We start from the raw sequence: 22,007 nt of genomic DNA, 5'->3' as shown, positions 1-22,007 counted from the left end.
TTCCCAAGCCTCTTCCATCCAAGGCCGAGAACAGATCATAATAATGAGCATAAGGCACGTGTCGGCTGGCCTTGGTGGCTCACACCTGTAATCCTAACAAATGGGGAGGCTGAGGCAGGAGAATCACCTGAGCCCAGGACTTTGGGACCAGCGTAGGCAATGTAGTGAGACCCCCTTCTGTACAAAATATAGAAAATTAGCCAGGCATGGTGGTGGGTGCCTGCAGTCACTGCTACTAAGGAGGCTGAGGCGGGAGGATCACTTGAGCTTACAAGATCGAGGCTGCAGTGAGTTATGATTGTACCACTGGATTCCAGTCTGGGCAACAGAGTGAGACTCTGTCTCTCTAAAAAGGAATAAAGCAGCGAGTGCCACGGAGCTGGGTCCCCAGTGCCAAGAACAACGCTCCTTCCTCACTGTGCTTGGTGTTGGATGGCCAGCTCCCCCCCACCCCGGGCACTTTTGCTCACTGTAGCTCAGATTGCTGCATAGGAAACACACCAGGCCAGGCACGATGGCTCACACCTGTGATCCCAACACTTTGGGAAGCCGAGACAGGCAGATCACTTGAGGTCACGAGTTCGAGACCAGTCTGGCCAAGATGGCAAAACCCTGCCTCTACTAAAAATACCAAAAAATTTAGCTGGGCTCGGTGGCGTGTGCCCTTACCCAGACTCAGGAGGCTGAGGCATGAGAACCACTTAAACCTGGGAGGCAGAGGTTACAGTGAGCCGAGATTGCGCCACTGCACTCCAGCCTAGGTGACAAAAAAAAGAAAAAAGAAAGAAATACACTGGACAGGGTGTGGTGGCTCAAACATGTTGGCCGTGCATTTCCGTTCATAGAACCATGCCAAGCAGGGCGGCGGGCAGCAGGGGAATCTCTGCAGGGTCTCACGTAGCTGTAGGGTCACCGAGGTGTCCACTTCCTGCCAGCATGGAGGGTTTTGTGGGCCAGGAACTGGTCGCCAGCTGCAGGTCTTCCCTTGACAGCATGCAGGCTGGGAAGGTGGGAGGAGGGGCCCTGAGTTGGAGCCGACACTTACTACCCTGCTTTTGCAGATCAGCCAAGGTCACAGAGCTTAGAGCCACACTGGAGGTGCTAGTTCCAAGCCCTGGGGCAAGGCAGGCAAAGTGTTAGCGCAAAGGACCCCGCATACCCCCGGCTCCTTCCAACTCAGTTCACCCCACCCCAGGTTGGCTCCTGTGGTTTCAACAGCCGCATCCTGCCCCACGTGTACCCCATCCAGTTGGTGAAGGTCAATGAGGACACGATGGAGCTGCTGCGGGATGCCCAGGGCCTCTGCATCCCCTGCCAGGCTGGTGAGCGGGGCCCCCATGTGGTCCCCTCCGGGAGCTGGGGTCCCCACGCTCTGCCTGCCTAGCGCAGCCTGAGTGTGTCCTTCTCCCCAGGGGAGCCTGGCCTCCTTGTGGGTCAGATCAATCAGCAGGACCCGCTGCGCCGCTTCGATGGCTACGTCAGCGAGAGCGCTACCAGCAAGAAGATCGCCCACAGCGTCTTCAGCAAGGGCGACAGCGTCTATCTCTCAGGTGCGCGGCCAGCTAGGCCCTGGTGACTGGCTGTGAGGATAGGGATCTGCCACCCATCTGCCCCTCTCCCCTCTGCCAGGTGACGTGCTGGTGATGGACGAGCTGGGCTACATGTACTTCCGGGACCGTAGCGGGGATACCTTCCGCTGGCGAGGGGAGAATGTCTCCACCACCGAGGTGGAGGGCGTCCTGAGCCGCTTGCTGGGCCAGACAGACGTGGCCGTCTATGGGGTGGCTGTTCCAGGCAAGCTGGGGGTTGCAGGGGGTGGTCCTGAAGCATGGTCCTGAGGGAGCTCAGCCAAAAGGGGCTTGGAGGTACAGGTGCCCTTGGGCAGTGCACAACCTAGACAACTGCTCATGGCAGCCCAGGAAGAAGCACTGGATCTGGAGTCAGTTCACCTGGGTGATGTTGAGCTTCAGTTTTGTTATCCAGAAAATGGAATCAAGAAAGCCCTCCTGTCTAAGGGCTTCAACGAGCCAAGCAGGAGCTCCGTAAAATGTGTGCTGCTTCCATAAACGTCATCCCAGGCGGGGAGAGACTGGAGATCAGAGACCAAGGGCTACTGCCTGACAGTGTATTGGGTCCTGCTGGTGGGGAGGGGGAGGGGTGGGGTGTCCTTACTGAGCCTCTGCTTCTAGGAGTGGAGGGTAAGGCAGGGATGGCGGCCATCGCGGATCCCCAGAGCCTGCTGGAACCCAACGCAATGTACCAGGAGCTGCAGAAGGTGCTGGCGCCCTATGCCCGGCCCATGTTCCTGCGCCTCCTGCCCCAGGTGGACACCACAGGTGCGGTCTCCCCACCCCCAACCTCTCTCTTCATCAGCGTGTCTGCTGATTCGTGTCTTGGTCCATTTCCTGTTGCTATAAAAGAATACTTGGCTGGGCGTAGTGGCTCACGCCTGTAATCCCAGCACTTTGGTAGGACGAGGTGGGTGGATCACCTGAGGTCAGGAGTTCGAGACCAGCGTGGTCAACATGGTGAAATCGCATCTCAAACTGGTCTTAAACTCCTAGGCTCAAGGGACCCTCATACCTCGGCCTCCCAAAGTGCTGAGATTATAGGCATGAGCCATTATCGTGCCCGGCCCCCATAAAACTTTATTTATAAAAACAGGTGGAGGTCCAAATTTGGCCCACAGGATGGAAGTTGCTAAACTCTGATCCACTGTGTAACAGACACAGCCCTGCCTGTCGCGTGGTGAATACACACATGACCAGGCAGGGTGCACACTGTTTCTTGCTCTGGTGAGGAGTGGTCAGGGAGGCCTCCCCGGAGGAGGGGGCATGAAGCCAGGATCTGACAGAGAAGGGGGAATCAACTAGGCAAAATGGAGAAGAACATTCCCGCCCAGGGACAGCCTGTGTGGAGGCCCAGAGGTGCAGGAGAGACGTTCCCCAAGACCACCTGCTCAGCCCTTATCTGCCCCCACCCCCACCACAGGCACCTTTAAGATCCAGAAGACGAGGCTGCAGCGAGAGGGCTTTGACCCGCGCCAGACCTCGGACCGGCTCTTCTTCCTGGACCTGAAGCAGGGCCACTACCTGCCCTTGAACGAGGTGGTCTACACTCGCATCTGCTCGGGCACCTTCTCCCTCTGAAGCTCCTCCCCTGCTGGCCAGAAACTCCAGGCCTGGTGGGAGAGGCTGGCTTGAGCCGGACAGCCCTGCCCAGGGGTGGCGGCCTCCTGCACAGCCACCTGGCCGAGCTGTACCTGGCGGGGCCCGTCCTGGACTGAGAAACTGGAACCTCGGATGAAGCCATGCCTCTGCTGCATTGGCACTCCTGCGTCTGTCCCCTCTTCCTGCCTTTCGGCCTCTGTCTCCTTCCATCCCTGTCCCTGTCTGGCCTTAACTCTTCCTTCTTTTTCTTTTTTTTGAGAGTCTCGCTCTGTCGCCTGGGCTGAAGTGCAATGGTGGGATCTTGGCTCACTGCAACCTCCGCCTCAGCTTCCTGAGTAGCTGGGATTACACCCGCCACCACAACCAGCTAATTTTTTAGTGCGCCACCGCGCCCGGCTTTCCTCTTTTTCCTCTCCTCTCTCCCTCCTCTTCTCTCCTGCTGAGAGTGGAACGTGTGTGTTGGGGGCTGTGTCTCGTGCAGGGCCCATCTGCTCTCAGGGCTTGGACCGCTGGGCCCTGGACTTGGGCTGGGGCCTCCCACCTCCCTCCTGGCTGTGCCTTACGGAGCCCCGCCCAGGACTCCCGCAGCTGTTGGCTTCCAGATGCTGCAGCCCCATGTGACTTCCAAGCAGGCCATCCACCCTCCCTGCTGAATGGAAGAGCTGGGGGCCCCAGGGGCCAACTGGAAACGTCACCCAGCCTAGGCCAATTGCCTTTTGCACTTCCATGTTCCTGGCACCTTTCTCCAGCCCCACCTTCCCCTCCCGATGCCCTGAAAGCTTCCCGGAATTGACTGTGACTGCTTGAATGTCGCCGCTGCCAGCCCCTGCCTCAATGTCCCCATTTAGCCATCTCTATGGAGCTCCTGCTGGAGGGCCCTGAACCCTGCACTGCGTGGCTACCCAGCTGGCTGCTTCCTGTCCCGGGAGGAGGCCTCTTGGGTGTCCTCATCTGCTGTGGCTACTGGAGGGTCCCACAGGAGAGGCAGCAGTGGGGTCAGGGGAGGTCTCCTGCCTGGGGTTGACCTCTCAAGCCTCAGGGGTCCTAGCCTGCTGAATATACCCCACCTGGGGTATGACACTGTCCCCACCGATGGCTCTGTGTTGGTGATGATGTCACAGACAATCCCACCAGGTCAGCCTAAACGTCCCTGTGGGCCCGCTAGTGGCTCATCACGGACACCCATGCCAGCCTTTCTGGGGCCGGCCACCCAGGCCGCCTGTGCGTCTGTCTTCCCTCCAGCAGCACCTCCTGGCCCCTGGAATGGTGGAGCCATGGCGAGTGACCCCGTGGTGTCTCGTGGGAACTTCCCTGGGCACTGTGGTTTTATTTTCCAATTGGTTTAAGAAATAAACCTGAAGACTGTCTGGTGCCTGCTAGGAGCCCATTCATTGATTGTCCCCACGTGGCACAGAACCTTTGCAGACTTTCAGAAGGCAGGACTCGGCCGGCCCTGGGCACAGTGGCTCATGTCTGTAATCTCAGCACTTTGGGAGGCTGAGGTGGGAGGGTCATTTGAGCCCAGGACCTCGAGACTAGCCTGGCCAACATGGTGAAACCCCATCTCTACTAAAAATACAAAAAATAAAAAAATAAATTAGCTGGGTGTGGCACACCTGTAATCCCAGCTACTCGGGAGACTGAGGCAGGAGAATCGCTGGAACCCGGGAGGCAGAGGTTGCAGTGCACTCCAGTATGGGTGACAGAGCGAGACTCTGGTCCAAAATAAATAAGTAAATAAATGCAAAAAGTAGCCAGGTGTGGTGGTGCACACCTGTAATTCCAGCTACCGGGGAGGCTGAGGCAGGAGAACTGCTTGAGCCCAGGAGGTGGATGTTGCAGTGAGCTATCGTGACACAGCACTCCATTCTAGGTGACAGAGCAAGACTCTGTCTCAAAAAAATAACAAAAAAAAGGGCCAGACGCGTTGGCTTAAGCCTGTAATCCCAGCACTTTTGAGAGTCTGAGGTGGGTGGATCACGAGGTCAGGAGTTCAAGACCAGCCCGGCCAAGATGGTGAAACCCTGTCTCTACTAAAAAAAATTTGAAAAAAAACAGAAAAATTAGCCAGGCATTGAACGTGTAATCTCAGCTACTCCAGGAGGCTGAGGCAGAGAACTGCTTAAAAACCTGGGAGGTGGAGGTTGCAGTTAGCTGAGATCGCACCACTGCACTGCAGCCTGGGCAACAGAGTGAGATTCTGTCAAAAAAAAAAAAAAGGCGGAGGGACCCACACAGTCTGGGACTGGCCCATCTGCAAGACCGAAGGGGCCTTGGTGCAGGGGCACTCAGGTTGGCCCTCTCCCTGGCCTGCCGAGGGGGAGGCGCCTCCCTGCAGCCTCTGGGTCTCACAGCCACAAGTTGGCCTCTGTGGCTGCACGGAAGGGATGGCCGATTTGCCCGGGGGTTCCTGCAGGTGTCGCAGGATGGCCCAGATCAGAGGGTGTGTCCTGGCACCTGTGGGTGCCCCGGGAGTGTCCGCTTCTGTGTACAGGCTGGCTGGTGTGAGAGCTCTGGGTGAAAGTTGCTAGGACTGCTGCGGTGGCCAACTGAGCTGGGATTCGAACCCAGGACTCCAAGCCCAGGAGTCTATAGTTTTCCTCCCAACCCCTGGGGAATATGTCCCAAGACCCCAAATGGATGCCTAAAACTGACTATAATACTGAGCCCTATATGTTTATTTCTTTTTCTTTTTCCCTCCCTCCTTCCCTTTCTCCCTTTCTTTCCTTTTTTTATTCTTTCTTTTTTTTTGAGACAGAGTCGCTCTGTCACCCAGGCTGGAGTGCAATGGCACATTTGGCTCACCGCAACCTCTACCTCCTGGGTTCAAGCGACTCTCCTGCCTTAGCCTCCCGAATAGCTGGGATTACAGGCACACAGCACCATGCACAGTTAATTTTTGTATTTTTAGTAAAGACAGGTTTCACCATGTTGGCCAGGCTGGTCTCGAACTCCTGACCTTGTGATCTGCCTGCCTCAGCCTCCCAAAGTGCTGGGATTACAGGCGTGAGCCACCGTATGCGGCTCTTTTGTTTCTTTTCCTTTGTCCCTCCCTCCCTCCCTTCCTTTCTTTCCTTCATCCTTCCCTCGCTCTTTCTTTTTAATTTTGATTTATTTTTGACACAGGGTCTTATTCTGTTGCCCAGGCTGGAGTACAGTGGCATGATCATAACTCACTGCAGCCTTGACCTGCCAGGCTCAACAATCCTCCATCAGCCTCCTGCGTGCCCAAGACTATAGGCGTGCGCCATCATGCCCAGCTAATTTTTTGTTTGTAGCGATGAGGTCTCACTATATTGCCCAGGCTGGTCTCTAAGTCCTGGGTTCAAGTAGTCCTCCCACCCCCGGCCTCTCAAAGTGTCGGGATTACAGGTGTGAGTCACCGTGCCCAGCTTATATAGGTCTTTCGAGCTCATAACCAGGAGGCTACCAAGTGACAAATGAATGGGCGCTGGGGGAGCAGCGTCTCCAGCATGGATCCGCCGGACAAAGGGGTGATTCATGACCCTGGGCGGGGCAGAGAGGGGTGGAGCAAGACAGTCCGAGATTTCATCATGCTCCACAGAACAGCACGCAGTTTAAAACTGATGAATTGCTTATTTCTGGAATTTTCCATGTATTACGTTTGAACTGTGGCAACTTCAGAAAGACAAAGTTTGAATAAGAGGAGACGACTGTGCTCTCAACTGACTCTCACCTCCGCTGTCGCCTCCCCTGTCCTAACGCTGGCCTCCTGTTGTCTCTACCTCAGGGGAAGGAAGTGACAGAAGCATTTGCTGGGAAGGCGGACTGAGGGGGTGACTCCTGTCTGCAGATAAGCAAGTACATTTTTTGGGAGGGGGGATGGAGTCTTGCTCTGTCACCCAGGCTGGAGTGCAGTGAGTGGCACAGATCTAACTCACTGCAACCCTCACCTCCCGGGTTCAAGCGATTCTCCTGCCTCAGCCTCCCAACTAGCTGGGATTAGAGGCACGTGCCACCACACCCAGATAATTTTTGTGTTTTCAGTAGAGAGAGGGTTTCACTATGTTGGCCAGGCTGGTCTTGAACTCCTGACCTCAGGTATTACATCTGCCTCGGCCTCCCAAAGTGCTGGGATTACAGGTGTGAGCCACTGCATCCAGCTGAGCAACTGAATTCTGACTAGCATCTCTCCAACCTTGCAACCACCTCAGGAAGTGTCACCATGGTCCCCATTGTACAGATGGAGAAACTGAGACACGAGGAGGGAAATGGAGTCATTGCAACGGGCTCCAGGTGACACCGTGGCCCAGGGAACTTCTTTCTTGTTCCAAAGCCTCTAGCTGCAACAGTGTCTAGGAAGTTCCCTCCGAGTTGGTGAGAAAATAATCCTGATGACTCTCAAGCTTGAACTCTGTTCGTTTTTTTGTTTTTGTTTTGTTTTTTTTGAGACAGAGTCTTGCTTTGTTGCCGGGCACCAGGCTGGAGTGCAGTGGCACAATCTCGGCTCACTGCAACCTCCACCTCCCGGGTTCAAGCAATTCTCCTGCCTCAGCCTCCCGAGTAGCTGGGACTACAGGCGCACACCACCACGCCCAGCTAATTTTTTGTATTTTTAGTAGAGACAGGGTTTCACCATGTTGGCCAGGATGGTCTCGATCTCTTGACCTGGTGATCCGCCCACCTTGGCCTCCCAAAGTGCTGGGATTACACGTTTGAGCCACTGCACCCGGCCTGTTTTTTTTTTTTTTTAACAAAAGTTTTTTCTTCAATGTGCAGCAGCTCTAAGACGACACTGAATTCCAGCTACAGGAGGCAAAAGCTGTTACGGCAGAGAATACAGAAGTTTAAATATGGATGAAGTAAAGGGTCACCATCTCCTTGGGCCAAGGACAGCTTACTTCTTGCCAGATTTCTTAATTCCACCTGTGGCCAGGGGCCCCTTCCCCTAGGCCTTCGCTTTTAGCTCCTCGAGTTTCTCTGCTCTTCTGTTTCTGCTTGAAAGCCTTATCTTGCTCGTCTCTTTGACCTGCTTCTCGGGCTGTTTCAGGGGCTTCTTCTTGCCACCTTTGTGGCCGGACATGGCGCCTGCCGCCCCTTTCCCAGACCCTGCCACCGGAAATGGCACTTTTTTTTTGAAAATGGAGTCTCGCTCTTTAGCCCAGGTTGGAGTGCAGAGGCGACCTCGGCTCACTGCAACCTCTGCCTCCCGGGTAAAGCAATTCTCTTACCTCAGCCTCCCAAATAGCTGGGATTATAGGCACGAGCCATCATGCCCAGCTAATTTTCGTATTTTTTAGTAGAGACAGGGTTTCACCATGTTGGCCAGTCTGGTCTTGAACTCCTGATCCACCCGCCTTGGCCTCCCAAAGTGCTGGGATTACAGGTGGGAGCCATCGCGCCCGGACTTTTTTTTTTTTTTTTTAAATTAATTGACTTTTGGGTTTTGTTTGTTTTACTATTCTGAGTGGGAGTCTCACTCTGTCACCCAGGCTGGAGTGCAGTGGCGTGACCTTGGCTCACTGCAACCTCTGCCTCCCAGATTGAAGCTGTTATCCTGCCACAGCCTCCTGAGTAACTGGGGTGACAGGCATGAGCCACCATGCCCAGGTAATTTTTGTGTTTTTAGTAGAGATAGGGTTTCACTATGTTGGCCAGGCTGGTCTCAAACTCCTGACCTGAGATGATCCACCTGCCCTGGCCTCTCAAAGTGTTGGGATTACAGGCATGAGGCACAGAGCCTGGACTATTCCTTTCTTTTTTAATAGTCCTGGCACCCTTGGCAAAGATCAGTTGATCGTATATTCATGGGTTTATTTGTGTATCCGTTCCAATCATTTATTTACATGTATATCCTTATGCCAATACCACGCTGTTTTGATTAATATACATTTTTATTAAGTTTGAAATGAGAAAGTATTAGTCCTCTTATTTTATTCAAGATTGTTTTGGTTATCTGGGGGCCATTTATAATTTATTATGAATTTGAGGATCAATTTGTCAATTTCTACAAAAATGTCATAAATCTCAAAGGGATTACATTGCATCTGTAGACCAGTTTGTGGAGTATTGCCATCCTAACAACATTATACTTGCCAATCCATGAACTAGGATGTCTTCCCACTTATTTAGATCACCTTTAACTTTTTTCAGCAAAGTTTTAGTTTAGTTTAGCTTGTTTGGAGAAAGGTTCTCACTCTATCGCCCAGGCTGGAGTGTAGTGGCAGGAACACAGCTCACTGCAGCCTTAGCATCCACGGCTCAAGTAATCCTCTCACCACAGTCTCCCAAGTGGCTGGGACCACAGGCAGCGGCCACCAGGTCCAGCCTTGGCTTCCCAAAGTGCTGGGATTACAGGTATGAGCTACCAAGCCTAGCTGCAGCTTTCAACGTACAAAGTCTTGCACTTCTTTGATTAAATTTATTCCCGGCCAGGCATGGTGGCTCATGCCTGTAATCCCAGCACTCTGGGAAGCCGAGGCGGGTGGAGCACCAGAGGTCGGGAGCTCGAGACCAACCTGACCAACATGGAAAAACCTCGTCTCTACTAAAAATACAAAATTAGCCAGGTGTGGTGACACATGCCTGTAATTCCATCTACTCCAGAGGCTGAGGCAGGTGAATCGCCTGAACCTGAGAGGTGGAGGTTGCTGTGAGCCAAGATTCCGCCACTGCACTCCAGCCTGGGCAACAAGAGCAAAACTCTCTCTCTAAAAAAAAAAAAATTCATTTCTAATTTTATTCTTTGTGATGCTATGGTAAATGGAATCGTTTTCTTAATTTGCTACTGATTTTAAAATGCACTACTTGTGTGAGTCTCATTGCATTTACATACTTCACTGAATTGTCCCACTCTCCGAAGTGGCCCAGCCTCTCCAGGCCCACGAGGCCTTCTTCCCCTTTCAGACCTCCATCCAGGCAAGAACTCGACTGGAGGCTTTTCTGGGCAATCAGAGGGACACAACAGTACACTAGGTGCGTTTGCTGAAAAATTTCAACAATCATGGCCAGACGCAATGGCTCTCACCTGAATACTACCATTTTGGGAGGCCGAGACAGGATGATCGCTTGAGCCCAGGAGTTCAAGACCAGCCTACACCATACAGCAAGAGCCTGTCCCTATGAGAAAAGTAAAAAAATAAATTCAACAAGCACATTTTCACCCCTAGGTTTTTTTGTTTTGTTTTTGAGATGGAGTCTTGCTTTGTTGCTCAGGCCGGAGTGCAGTGGCACCATCTCGGTTCACTGCAGCCTCCTCATGCCGGGTTCAAGCGACTCTCCTGACTCAGTCTCCCAAGTAGCTGGGATTACAGGCGCGTGCCACGACGCCCAGCTAATTTTTGTATTTTTAGTAAAGACAGGGTTTCACCATGTTGGCCAGGCGGGTCTCGAACTCCCAACCTCAGGTGATCCACCCACTTCAACCTCCCAAAGTGCTAGGATTACAGGCGTAAGCCACTGCGTTCGGCCTCATACCTTACTTTATGCCAGGCATAGTTCAGGAGGCTTATGAGGCATCAAGTGAACAAAACAATATCCCTACTCTTATGGGGCTTATATTTTAATGAACGAGGGTGGGCAACAAATAGCAACAAGATAAATATGTTTAAAGGTGCAGGAATTTAAAAGCCCGCCAAAATACGCCCTCCTTCAGGAAATCCCTGCCACCTGGATAGGGCGTCCTCTTCTTGGGCTCCCCTCTCGGGCCCTCCCTGATACTGCAACGTTAAGCATTCGGGCACTGACTGATCGAACTCGGGACAACAGGATTCAGGTACACCAGGCAAAAATTCAATGGGTAGGGCCAGACCGACTACCCGACCCTGGCGGGGCTTCACTTGCCTCACTGCGCATGTGCCAGAGACGGTCGCCCAAAGTACTTGAAGCAGAGGTGTAGTGCCCGCCCTTGCGCAGGCGCACCGGCGGCCTTCGGGAGCGCTTCCGCCTCCCCGCCGCCGCCGTCGCCATGGCCGCGCCGGCCCCGGGCCTCATCTCGGTCTTCTCGAGCCCCCAGGAGCTGGGTGCGTCGCTAGCGCAGCTGGTGGCCCAGCGCGCAGCATGCTGCCTGGCGGGGGCCCGCGCCCGTTTCGCGCTCGGCCTGTCGGGCGGGAGCCTCGTCTCGATGCTAGCCCGCGAGCTGCCCGCCGCCGTCGCCCCTGCCGGGCCCGTCAGCCTAGCTCGCTGGACGTTGGGCTTCTGCGACGAGCGCCTCGTGCCCTTCGATCACGCCGAGAGCACGTACGGCCTCTACCGGGTGAGAGCTACGGGGGCCGCCGGGGGTCACGCCGAGAGGGCCACGGCCACCGCTTACACACCGGCTACGGAGGCCGCCGGGGACCACGGCAAGAGGGCCGCGCCCACTGCCTGCACCTCGGCTACGGGGGCCGCTGGGGGTCATGCCGGGAGGGCCGCGCCCACTGCCTGCACCTCGGCTATGGGGGCCGCTGGGGGTCATGCCGGGAGGGCCGCGCCCACTGCTTGGACCTCGGATACGAGGGTCAAGCCAAGAGGGTTGCGCCCACTGCCTGCACCTTGGCTATGGGGCTCACTGGGGTCACGCCGAGAGAGCGTTGCCCACTGCCTGCTCCTCGGCTACGGGGGACACTGAGGGTGGTGACAAAAGGGCTCGCCCGCCGCCTGAACCCCGCCTACAGCGTGGGTCCAGCAGGATCTCACTGCGCCCTCTGCCTTTATCTAAGCAGGGCTGGAACTGGTCCGCTTGCAGTTCCTCCTCCTACTTCATTCGGCGATCAGGCAGAGGAACGGCAGGGAATCCGAGTGACCCATGTCACTACTAGGCCTATAACTCAGCCCCGTAGCGGACGGGGGCACGAGGAATTACGTGTGGAGCCTGGATCGCAGGGTCCTCGTCTCTCACCCCGGCGAGTTCTCGGGGATCCCCGGGCAGCTTTGCCGCTCTGATGGCCCTGCTTCCGGGCTCTTAGTCTTTGGCCTTGAGCCTCGGGATTCAATAGAATTAGAGGAACGCGCTCTTTTTACAGACAGGGAAACTGAGGCTTGGAGGAGCCTTTGCCTGGCTCAGGGAAGAGTGGGACGAGGGGGCTCAAAGGCCAGAGCCTCAAGTCACCTGAGCCTGGCAGCGTGGAGGGCCACCCCATGCTGGGTGTGTCGTCTTCTTTTTGCATAGAAGCTTGAGCTGATGATGGTTTTGTGAGTTTTTTAATAATAAGAGGGAAGGCTTCCTGAACGCTTTATGTGCATCAATTCATGAATCCCTACCACAGCTTATGAGATGTTACACCCGTTTCATAGATGGGGAAACTGAGGCCGGCAGAGGAAAGCTTACCCGCCCAAGGCATCTAGTGACCAGAGGGGCAGCCACGGTGTGACCCTGCCTCATCTGACTTCATAGTTGGGTACACATTTAGCTTCCACCTTCCTGTGTGTCTTCTTAAAGAGCATCATTTAAAAGCGGATTTTTGGCGAGGCGCGGTAACTTATGCCTGTAATCTTAGCACTTTGGGAGGCTGAGGAAGATCACCTGAGGTCAGGTGTTGGCGACCAGCTTGGCCAAATGGCGAGACCCTATCTCTACTAAAAATACAAAAGTTAGCCAGGCATGGTGGTGCGGGCCTGTAATCCCAGCTACTGGGGAGGCTGAGGCACGAGAATTGCTCAAACAGGAGGCAGAGGTTGCAGTGAACCGAGATGGTGCCACTGCACTCCAGCCTGGGCAACAGTTGACACTGTCTTAAAAAAGAAAAAGTGAAATGCTACAGAGTGCTAGGGAAGAGGGAGTGAGCATTCATTGTCAAGGGCTGTGGGATGGGGGGTCCTGAGAAAGTGCCATTTGAGCTGAGAGACGGAGCATGTGCAGGAGCTGACCATGGTCAAACTGTGACAAGAGGGCCCAACCAAGGCCAAGGCCATGCAACGGAACAAATCTGGAGCCAGGACTGGCCTCTTCCACCAGTTCTCTGTGAGGGGAATCGTACTGGTTCCCTAGGGCTGCATATCAAATGACCACAAACTGAGTGGCTTAAAACCACAGGAATTGATTCTCTCACCGTTCTGGAGGCCAGGTGTCTGAAATCAAGGTGTTGGTGGGCCCATGGCCCCTCTGAAGTCTCCTTGGGAGGATCCTTCATTTTCTCCTCTATCTTCTGGGGACTCCAAGCATTCCTTGGCTTGGGGTCACTTCACTCTAATTCCTGCCTCTGGCTACACATGGCCTTCTCTGATTCTGTGTGTCTTATCTTAAAAGGACACCAGTCATTGGATTTAGGGCCCACACTAATCCACTATGATTGTTCTTAAGTAATTACGTTTGCAAAGACCCTAATCCCCTCCCCTCGCCTCCCCGCCCTGCCCTCCCCTTCCCTCCCCTCCCCTGCCCTGCCCTGCCTTGCCCTTCTTTTGAGATAGGATCTTGCTCTGTTGCCCAGGCTGGAGTGCAGAGGCATGAATCATGGCTCACTGTAGGCTTCAACTCCCGGGCTGGAGAGCAATCCTCCTGCCTCCGCTTCCCCAGAAGCTGGAACCACAAGTGTACACCACCAGGCCCAGCTAATTTTTTTTTTTTTTAGACAGAGTTTTTCGCTTTTGTGGCCCAGGCTGGAGTGTAATGGCACAATCTCGGCTCACAGCAACCTCTGACTCCTGGGTTCAAGTGATTCTCCTGCCTCAGCCTCCTGAGTAGCTGGGATTACAGGCACACACCACCCTGCCTGGCTAATTTTGTATTTTTGTTAGAGACAGGGTTTCTCCATATTGGTCAGGCTGGTCTTGAACTCTTTTTTTTTTTTTTTTTTTTTTTTTTTTTGAGACGGAGTTTCGCTCTTGTTACCCAGGCTGGAGTGCAATGGTGCGATCTCGGCTCGCCGCAACCTCCGCCTCCCGGGTTCAGGCAATTCTCCTGCCTCAGCCTCCTGAGTAGCTGGGATTACAGGCACGCGCCACCGTGCCCAGCTAATTTTTTGTATTTTTAGTAGAGACGGGGTTTCACTGTGTTGACCAGGATGGTCTCGATCTCTTGACCTCGTGATCCACCCGCCTCGGCCTCCCAAAGTGCTGGGATGGTCTTGAACTCTTGATCTCAGGTGATCCGCCTGCCTTGGCCTCCCAAAGTGCTGTGATTACAGGTGTGAGCCACTGCGCCCAGCCGCTAATTTATTTTTAGTCAATATGAAGTCTCACTATGCTGCCTGGGCTGATCTCGAACTCCTGGGCTTAAGCAGTTGTCCCACCTTGGCCTCCCAAAGTACTGGGATTGCAGCGTGAGCCACCATGCCTTTTCATTTTCTGGTGTTTATAAGCCTCAACTTTATGGTGTTTTGTGATAGCAGCCTGCATAGACTAACACAGGGACCTTGGACAGAGCAGAGTTGTCTCTCCAACCATGGATACGATTGTTTCCCTCCCCAGCTCACACACCCTCCTTGGCTCCCCAGTGCCCTCAATGTAGAGCCCACACTCCTCAGGTCAGCATTCAGGGCGGTCAGCCCCTGCTTTTACTTCATGGCTCACCTTAACATTGCCTCAGCTCACTGAGCTAGACTTTGCACAAAGACGAGGCACTGAGACGTGGAAGCCGTCTCAGAGGAGATCAGGGGCCCCGGGGTGCATCTCAGCGGGAAAGAGCTGCAGACTTTCCCTTGCAGGAGGTCTGACTCCAAGTGCTTTTGAGTTAAATCTGCTGCCAACTCCTCCACCATTCACAGGCCAGGGTGCCTGCTGTGCGTTGGGTACAAGTGCTGGGCCTGGCCAAGCCGGGCCCCTACTCCCTATAGTGGGGCAGGTGCAGGCGGGGGTGGCTGCTTGGAGGAGGTGGCCTGAGGGATGTGTAGGAGTTTCCTAGGCAGCGTCAGGAGGGAGGGTTGGGGTGGAGAAGGTCACAGGGCCTCACGGAGGATAGTGAAAGGCTGAGTTTTATCCCAAGGGCCGTGGAACCCTGAGGGTTTGAAGTAGGACAATGCGCTGGATAGATAGGTGCAGGCCGCGGCCAGGAAACCCTCCAAATACAACGGACCTGAAAAACCCCTGATGGAATACTAGCCCCAGCCGGAACCACCATGATCCCAGTTCACCCAGGAGGCCCACCCTCCTGTCCAGTCCCTCAAGAACAGCAGGGCTCCCTGTTGCTCTTGAACCTCCTCCACCCTGAGAGGCGACGTCACCCAGAGCTCAGGGTCCTGGCTTCCAGCATTCCCGAGGTGACCATGCCACTCACCACCCAGAGGACCTTGCACAAATGCACCGGCATCCCCATGCCTCGGTCTCCCCATCTGTAAATTGGTGTTATGATAGTACCATCACAACCTCCGCGGAGGATCCAGGTGGTCACATTACTGTTGGTGACACTGTCCCTCTGTTGGCTGTAGACGCATCTTCTCTCCAGATTGCCAATCCCAGAAAGCCAGGTGATCACCATTAACCCCGAGCTGCCCGTGGAGGAGGCAGCTGAGGACTACGCCAAGAAGCTGAGTCAGGTGAGCCCTGAGGAGCGGCCGCATCCCGGGCAGCAGAGCGGCCCTCTGATTGTCACCAGCAGGAACTGCCCCAGGGATCGCTGGCAAATCCCTTTGAGGAATCCCCTCTTTGAGGCCACAGTCCTGCCCAGGGGATCCTGAGGGCCACCTGGCCTCTGCTGCCCAGGAAACAGGCCTGGGTCCTCACATCTTGGTGACATATGTGTCTCCCGATGTGTGGCTTTGGTCACAGGCTGAGGGCTAAGGAGCACTGTTTCGTGTGTTATACCTACTTGTGTTTCTTTTTCTGACAACTGTCCCTGCGTCCCTTGAGTCCCCTGTGCCCCTGCCACCTCACAACCTCTCAAGACTGTCTTCTCCCCATGCCCAGGCATTCCAAGGGGACTCCATCCCGGTTTTCGACCTGCTAATCCTGGGGGTAGGCCCCGATGGCCACACCTGCTCACTCTTCCCAGACCACCCCCTCCTGCAGGTGAGCACACGGACGTGGGTTCTGCCCTAGTCCTGAGCCCAGTCCCTAACATCTGGGACTTCCAGAGGGAGGGACACCTGTGGGGTGGAGTGTCTAGAGCCAGGGTTCAAGTCAGCCTCCAGCAACGTACATGCCTGCTGGGCTCAACCCTTCCAGGTCTCAGGGGCTGAACTACTTTAAGGGGTAGTTCAGCCCCTTAAAACAGGGGCCTTAAACTACCCTACTGTGGGACTGTTAGGATGGGATGGAATGGTGGCTGGACCAGGCTGGGTGTGTGTAAGTGTCCAAGAAGCCAAAGCGACATTGTGCTTCTGTCTCCATCCCTGGCCTTCCTCCCCCAGGAGCGGGAAAAGATTGTAGCTCCCATCAGTGACTCCCCGAAGCCACCAACACGGCGAGTGACCCTCACATTACCTGTCCTGAATGCAGCACGAACTGTCATCTTTGTGGCAACTGGAGAAGGCAAGGCAGCTGTTCTGAAGGTAACAGCTGTGGGTTCCAGTCCCAGGAAGGTCATGGGCATGTGGGCTCCAGGGACAGAAGATAGCCCCAGACATTATTGTGCTGAAGCATCAGATCTGAAGAAAACTCAGTCATTCTTGGGTTGAAAGGGAGCTTGAAATTGCAATTAGAAAAAAAGAGGGGGAAATTGCAATTAAAGGCTAGTTAGGTATTAACAGCTGTGAAATGAAATTGATGAGATGAGGGCAAAGCTGCACTCAGAGGTAAATTAATAGCATTGAAATGCATTTTTAAAAATTAAGTAGCAAACCACTGAAATAAATAAATCAAGTGCTTTCCTCCAGAATTAGAAAAAGGACAATAATATAAACCTACAAAATGTCAGAGACAGGACTAAGTGAAATTAAAATCAGAAATTAATGAGTGGATTTATATATATATATATATTTGTTTATTTTTGAGACAGAGTCTCACTCTGTCGCCCAGGCTGGAGTGCAGTGGCACGATCTTGGCTCACTGCAACCTCCACCTCCCGGGTTCCAGTGATTCTCCTGCCCCAGCCTCCTGAGTAGCTGGGACTACAGGTGCATGCCACCATGCCTGGCTAATTTTTTGTATTTTTAGTAGAGATGGGGTTTCACCATGCTAGCCAGGATGGTCTCGAACTCCTGACCTTGTAATCCACCTGCCTCAGCCTCCTAAAGTACTGGGATTACAGGCATAAGATACCCGGCCCACAAATAAAGTTTTATTGGCACATGGCCACACCCGCTTATGTGTGTATTATCTGCTCTGGGGCAGGAACTGCAGAGCTGAGTGGTTGCAGTAGAGACTGGATGGTCTGCAGAACGGAATCTATTGACTCTCGTCTTTTGCTCTGGTCTTTTGCAGTATTAAACAGTTACACGCCAGGCACGGCCGCTCATGCCTGTAATCCCAGCAGTTTGGGAGGCTGAGTTGGGAGGATCACTTCAGTCTAGGAGTTTGAGACTAGTATGGGCAAACATGGTAAAACCTTGTCTTTACTAACATAGCAAGACCCCGTTTCTACAAAACATTAAAAAATTAGCCCGGCATGGTGGCACGTGCCTGTGGTCCCAGATACTTGGCAGACTGAGGCGGAGGATCACTTCAGCCTCAGAGATGGAGGCTGCAGTGAGCTGGGATGACGCCACTGTACTCCAGCCTGGATGACAGCTCAAGACTTTGTCTCAAAAAAAAAAAAAAATAGTTCCAGTGGATAGAGAGGAAGGGACTCTGTCCCTCCTGTTTGGCGCGACGACTGCTGAGTCGAGCATTGTCACATTTTGAGGGTACAAGAGTCTTATCCTTGGCGGGGGAGCCGGGAGAGTGCTGAGGGGCGGGGCCTGGGGCGGGGGCGGGGCCTCACCCTCCTGCCCTCTCCTGCAGCGTATTTTGGAGGACAAGGAGGAAAACCCGCTGCCCGCCGCCCTGGTCCAGCCCCACACCGGGAAACTGTGCTGGTTCTTGGACGAGGCGGCCGCCCGACTCCTGACTGTGCCCTTCGAGAAGCATTCCACTTTGTAGCTGGCCAGAGGGACGCCGCAGCTGGGACCAGGCACACGGCCCCAGGGGCTGGGTCTCTGTTGGCCGCTGTGATCCAGGCTCTCGCTGGAAAAAGCCACGTGGTGCTGCTGGAAGCCGACAGACTCTGGCCACCAGCCTGCCCGGGGCTCAGCACACCGGCCGTGGCTCTGGGCATCTGGATATTAAAAGGAGTGTTGCTGGAAGTATGCGCTGTCTTGGGGTCCTCCATGGCAGCAGGCCTGGGGGCGTCCTGGCCTGGGTTCTGATCCACAGCCCCCATGTGTGGGGAGGAGGGCAGGGCCTCTCCCCTGGGCATTGCCACCGTGGAGGAATTTCCTGGGGTGACCTGAGACAACAGGCCGGGCACGGTGGCTCACACCTGTCATCTCAGCACTTTGGGAGGATGAGGCAGGCAGATCAGTTGAGGTCAGGAGATCGAGACCAGCCTGGCTAATGTGGTGAAACCCTGTCTCTACTAAAAATACAAAAATTAGCTGGGCATGATGGTGGGCGCCTGTAATCCCAGCTACTCGGGAGGCACAACAATTGCTTGAACCTGGGAGGCAGAGGTTGCAGTGAGCCGAGATCGGGCCACTGTACTCCAGCCTGAGTGACAGAGCAAGACACTGTCTTAAAAAAAAAAAAAAAAAAAAAAAGCTGGGCATCGTGGCTCACGCCTGTAATCTCAGCACTTTGTGGCTGGATCACCTGCAGTCAGGAGTTTGAGACCAGCCTGACCAATATGATGAAACCCCGTCTCTACTAAAAATATATAAATTAGGTGGGCGTGGTGGCATGTGCTTGTAATCCTAGCTACTCAGGAGGCTGAGACAGGAGAATCCCTTGAACCCGGGAGGCGGAGGTTGCAGTGAGCCAAGATCGTGCCATTGCACTCCAGCCTGGGCAACAAGAGTGAAACTCCGTCTCAAAAAAAAAAAAAAAGACAACAGAAATGTATTCTGTCCTATCTGTCCTCATTGTGGAGATCAGAAGTTCAAGGTCAAGGTGGCCTCAGTGTTGGCTCCCTTTGGAAGGTCTGAGGCTGAGCCCGTCCCAGGCCTCTCCTGTCCGTGGCGTCCCTTGGCTCGGGGCTGCGTCCCTCCAGTGTATCCCTCTCCTCACCTTCACTTGGCCTTCTTCTTGTGTGTTTTCTCCTCCTGTTTATTTATTTATTATTATTTTTTTGAGACAGGGTCTCACTCTGTCACCCAGGCTGGAGTGCAGTGGTGCAGTCACAGCTCACAGCAGCCTCCATCCCCTGGGCTAAATCGATCCTCTCACCTTAGCCTCCCAAGTATCTGGGGCTACAGTTGCGCATCACCACGCCTGGCTACTTTTGAACATTTTTTGTAGAGACAGTGTCTCGCTATGTTGCCCAGGTTGGTGTCGAACCCCTGAGGTCAAGCGATTCTCCAGCCTCAGCCTCCCAGAGTGCTGGGATTATGGGCATGAGCCACCACACCCGGCCCTCTTTTCTTATGAGGATGCCTCTCATTGGATTTAGGATCACCCTATGCCCAGGACGGTGCCATCACAAGATACCAAAGGCGTATTCCAAATAAGTTCCAAATAAATGCTTATTTGGAATAAGTATTCTGAATAAGGTCACATGCTGAGTTTCCTGGGTCCGGATGTAGACATGTCTTTTGGGGGACATAAGTCAACCCTCTGCTGAGTTCCGACTGCACAGACAGGCCCAAGCACTGCAGGCCTGCTCAGAGCCTTGAAAGCACCAGAGAGTCTAGTCTCGATGTGCTGGCCTTGCGCACATATTCCCAGAGTACATCTGCTCATGGCCCACCCTTCACCTTTGTCCCGGCCCCAGGGACGACAGTGTGGGAGGCTGGTGGGTGCATGGGGGCTGCCCAGTCACGTGTGAGCTTCTCTGGGGGAGCCAGAGGAGGCACCCAGCTGTGCAGGAGGTGGGAATTGAAACCTCTGAGGATGCAACTGTTCAGGGCGAGAGTGGAGCCGAAACCACAGAAAGTGAAGTTTCCTTCAGCATCTTGTCCCGGTGGGCCGCTCAGATGTGAGAGTGAGGAAGTGGGACAGGCCTGAGCGGAAGGAGGTTGACAAACAGCACAGAGACCCCAGTAGAAACGGCTCAGCTGTGGGCCTGGGCAAGGGCAGGTGGCTGTGGCCCCAGAGTGGTGGGCAGGGGCTGGGGCATGGGGCCGAGAAGTGAAGGGAAATTGAGCAGCCAGAGCAGGGACCCCATGTGGACAGTTCTGCCTGGGGCTGTCACCATCTCCTACTCTTTCCTGAGAGCGACAACCCTTCCTGCTTCGTTTTGCCTTGGGAGCGAAATCCACCCCTTCCCACAAGACTCCACGTGGCCCCTTTCACCTGGTCCTCTCCCCAGCAGTATCAGCCCCTCACTCTATGTCCGTACGACGCACCCACTTCCGGCTGTTCCTGGAGCCCGCTGAGCACATTCCACCCCAGGGCCTTTGCCTGTGCTGAGCCCGCTGCCCGGTATTTCCTTTTCTGCAGCTTTTTGCATGGCTCGGGCCCTCACTTTCTTTTTTGGAGGAGACGGGGTCTTGCTCTGTCGTCCAGGCTGGAGTGCAGTGGCGCAATCTCAGCTCACTCCAACCTCACCTCCCGGGTTCAGGAGATTCTCCTGCCTCAGCCTCCCAAGTAGCTGGATTACAGGCACCCACCACTGTGCCCGGCTAATTTTTGTATTTTTGGTAGAAATTGAGTGTCACCATGCTGGCCAGGCTGGTCTTGAAATCCTGACCTCAAGTGATCCACTTGCCTCAGCCTCCCAAAGTGCTGGGATTACAGGCATGTTCACTGCCCCCGGCCCCTCACTTCCTTTAATCGAGGTCTTTGGCAGCGTTACCTTCCAGACCCCTCCACGCCCATCTTCCATCCCCTCCTGCTGCATTTTTCTCCCTTGCCCATATCATCTGATGGTTTTTTTTCTTTTTTCTTTTTTGAGACAGAGTCTCGCTCTGCCGCTTAGACTGGAGTGCTGGAGTGCAGTGGTCCTATCTTGGCTCACTGCAGCCTCCGCCTACTGGGTTCAAGTGATTCTCCTGCCTCAGCCTCCTGAGTAGCTGGGATTACAGGCACCCACCACCACACCCAGCTATTTTTTTGTATTTTTAGTAGAGACGGGGTTTCACCATGTTGGCCAGGCTGGTCTCAAACTCCTGACCTCAGGTGACCTGCCTGCCTTGGCCTCCCAAAGTGCTGGGATTACAGCTTGAGCCACCACACCCGGCCGAAGAAACAATTTTTTTAAAAAAAGAAGAAATGAATCCTGGGTGTTAGTGAAGATTATATTCAGATATTACTTAAGCGAAATGGAGGTTTAGCTTTTTCTCTGGAGAGACACCATTCAAGGCTGGTAGAGCAATGTCACACATTCTTTAGTAACCCTAGTTCCTTCTACATCATTGCTTTGCCCTGTCATCAGGTGGATTCTGTCTCATGGCCCAAGGTGGCTACTTGTGCTCCAGCCATTGTGTCCACATTCCAGGCCTAGCATGAAGAAGCTTCCCAGGATTCATCCAAGACACTTCTGCTCAACCTTCGAGGGCAGCCTGGGTTGCACAGTCCCACATAGCTGCAAGGAAGTCGGGAAAATGAGTCTCCACTGGACAGCCATGGGCTCTACTATGATCAGGGATTCTACTACTGAGGCCAATAGTACAGTGGACATTGGGGGACACGTGTTCTCTATTCAGTGATGACCTGACCACCCGCCTCAGGCTCTGTGGGGATCTTACCATCTGAGGGGCCACGCTCTGGGCTTTCCTTCCTCCAGCCTGGAGCCCGGGCCCCTGGGAAGTGTTCAGTGTCCTTGAGAGGTCTTCAGGGACCCAGCCCACTCCCTCAGCTAAGACTGGATCCAGAGCTCAGGGCTTGACACTCCCCTCATCAGAAAACCTGTGATGGCTCCATTTGATCACATTTCAGCTTTGAGTGTAGGTT

General features: G+C 54.2%; 2 protein-coding genes, 1 long non-coding RNA gene and 1 pseudogene across 4 annotated transcripts in view; 2 read left to right on the top strand and 2 right to left on the bottom strand.

Annotated features, from left to right (window-relative positions):
• Positions 1–3,412, top strand: part of SLC27A1 (solute carrier family 27 member 1) — a 28,136-nt gene extending 24,724 nt beyond the window's left edge. Inside the window, exons 9-13 of the mRNA XM_012443603.3 lie at positions 1,196–1,322; positions 1,413–1,550; positions 1,630–1,794; positions 2,190–2,336; positions 2,992–3,412. Coding sequence (XP_012299026.2) covers positions 1,196–1,322; positions 1,413–1,550; positions 1,630–1,794; positions 2,190–2,336; positions 2,992–3,149 — 735 coding nt within the window. The 3' untranslated portion in view covers positions 3,150–3,412. The remainder of the gene's footprint in view (positions 1–1,195; positions 1,323–1,412; positions 1,551–1,629; positions 1,795–2,189; positions 2,337–2,991) is intronic.
• Positions 803–11,066, bottom strand: LOC105711034 (uncharacterized). Of its 2 annotated transcripts, XR_010344326.1 has the most exons (3): positions 10,974–11,066; positions 10,159–10,250; positions 803–1,000 (listed from the first exon to the last, which is right to left on the bottom strand). It is a non-coding gene; the product is annotated as an uncharacterized LOC105711034 (long non-coding RNA). The 2 variants fall into 2 exon arrangements; XR_001105943.2 differs by lacking the exon at positions 10,974–11,066 and having other exon boundaries at positions 10,159–10,894.
• On the bottom strand, positions 6,239–8,473 carry LOC135276774 (translation machinery-associated protein 7-like; annotated as a pseudogene).
• A 9-nt stretch (positions 11,067–11,075) lies between the features above and the next one.
• On the top strand, positions 11,076–18,265 carry PGLS (6-phosphogluconolactonase). The gene is made up of 5 exons (XM_064381658.1): positions 11,076–11,385; positions 15,473–15,580; positions 15,951–16,052; positions 16,394–16,534; positions 17,925–18,265. Exons 1-5 carry the CDS (start codon positions 11,098–11,100, stop codon positions 18,060–18,062), a joined length of 777 nt encoding a protein of 258 aa, XP_064237728.1. The 5' UTR covers positions 11,076–11,097; the 3' UTR covers positions 18,063–18,265.
• The last annotated feature ends 3,742 nt before the right edge of the window (positions 18,266–22,007 follow it).

The sequence above is a fragment of the Aotus nancymaae genome, unplaced genomic scaffold (genome assembly GCF_030222135.1).
Source record: "Aotus nancymaae isolate 86718 unplaced genomic scaffold, 86718_ANA_hifiasm-v0.15.2.pri h1tg000028l, whole genome shotgun sequence".
In the NCBI taxonomy this organism is placed as follows: domain Eukaryota; kingdom Metazoa; phylum Chordata; class Mammalia; order Primates; family Aotidae; genus Aotus; species Aotus nancymaae.
Note: the sequence above shows the minus strand (reverse complement) of the source record. Positions and strands in the feature narration are given on the sequence as shown.

Bases quoted from the DNA above. Each gene is read 5' to 3' on its own strand.
- PGLS (XM_064381658.1), top strand. From the start codon at position 11,098: ATGGCCGCGCCGGCCCCGGGCCTCATCTCGGTCTTCTCGAGCCCCCAG. The intron at 11,386-15,472 runs GTGAGAGCTACG...TGTTGGCTGTAG, and splicing joins GCACGTACGGCCTCTACCGG to ACGCATCTTCTCTCCAGATT. The intron at 15,581-15,950 runs GTGAGCCCTGAG...CCCCATGCCCAG, and splicing joins ACGCCAAGAAGCTGAGTCAG to GCATTCCAAGGGGACTCCAT.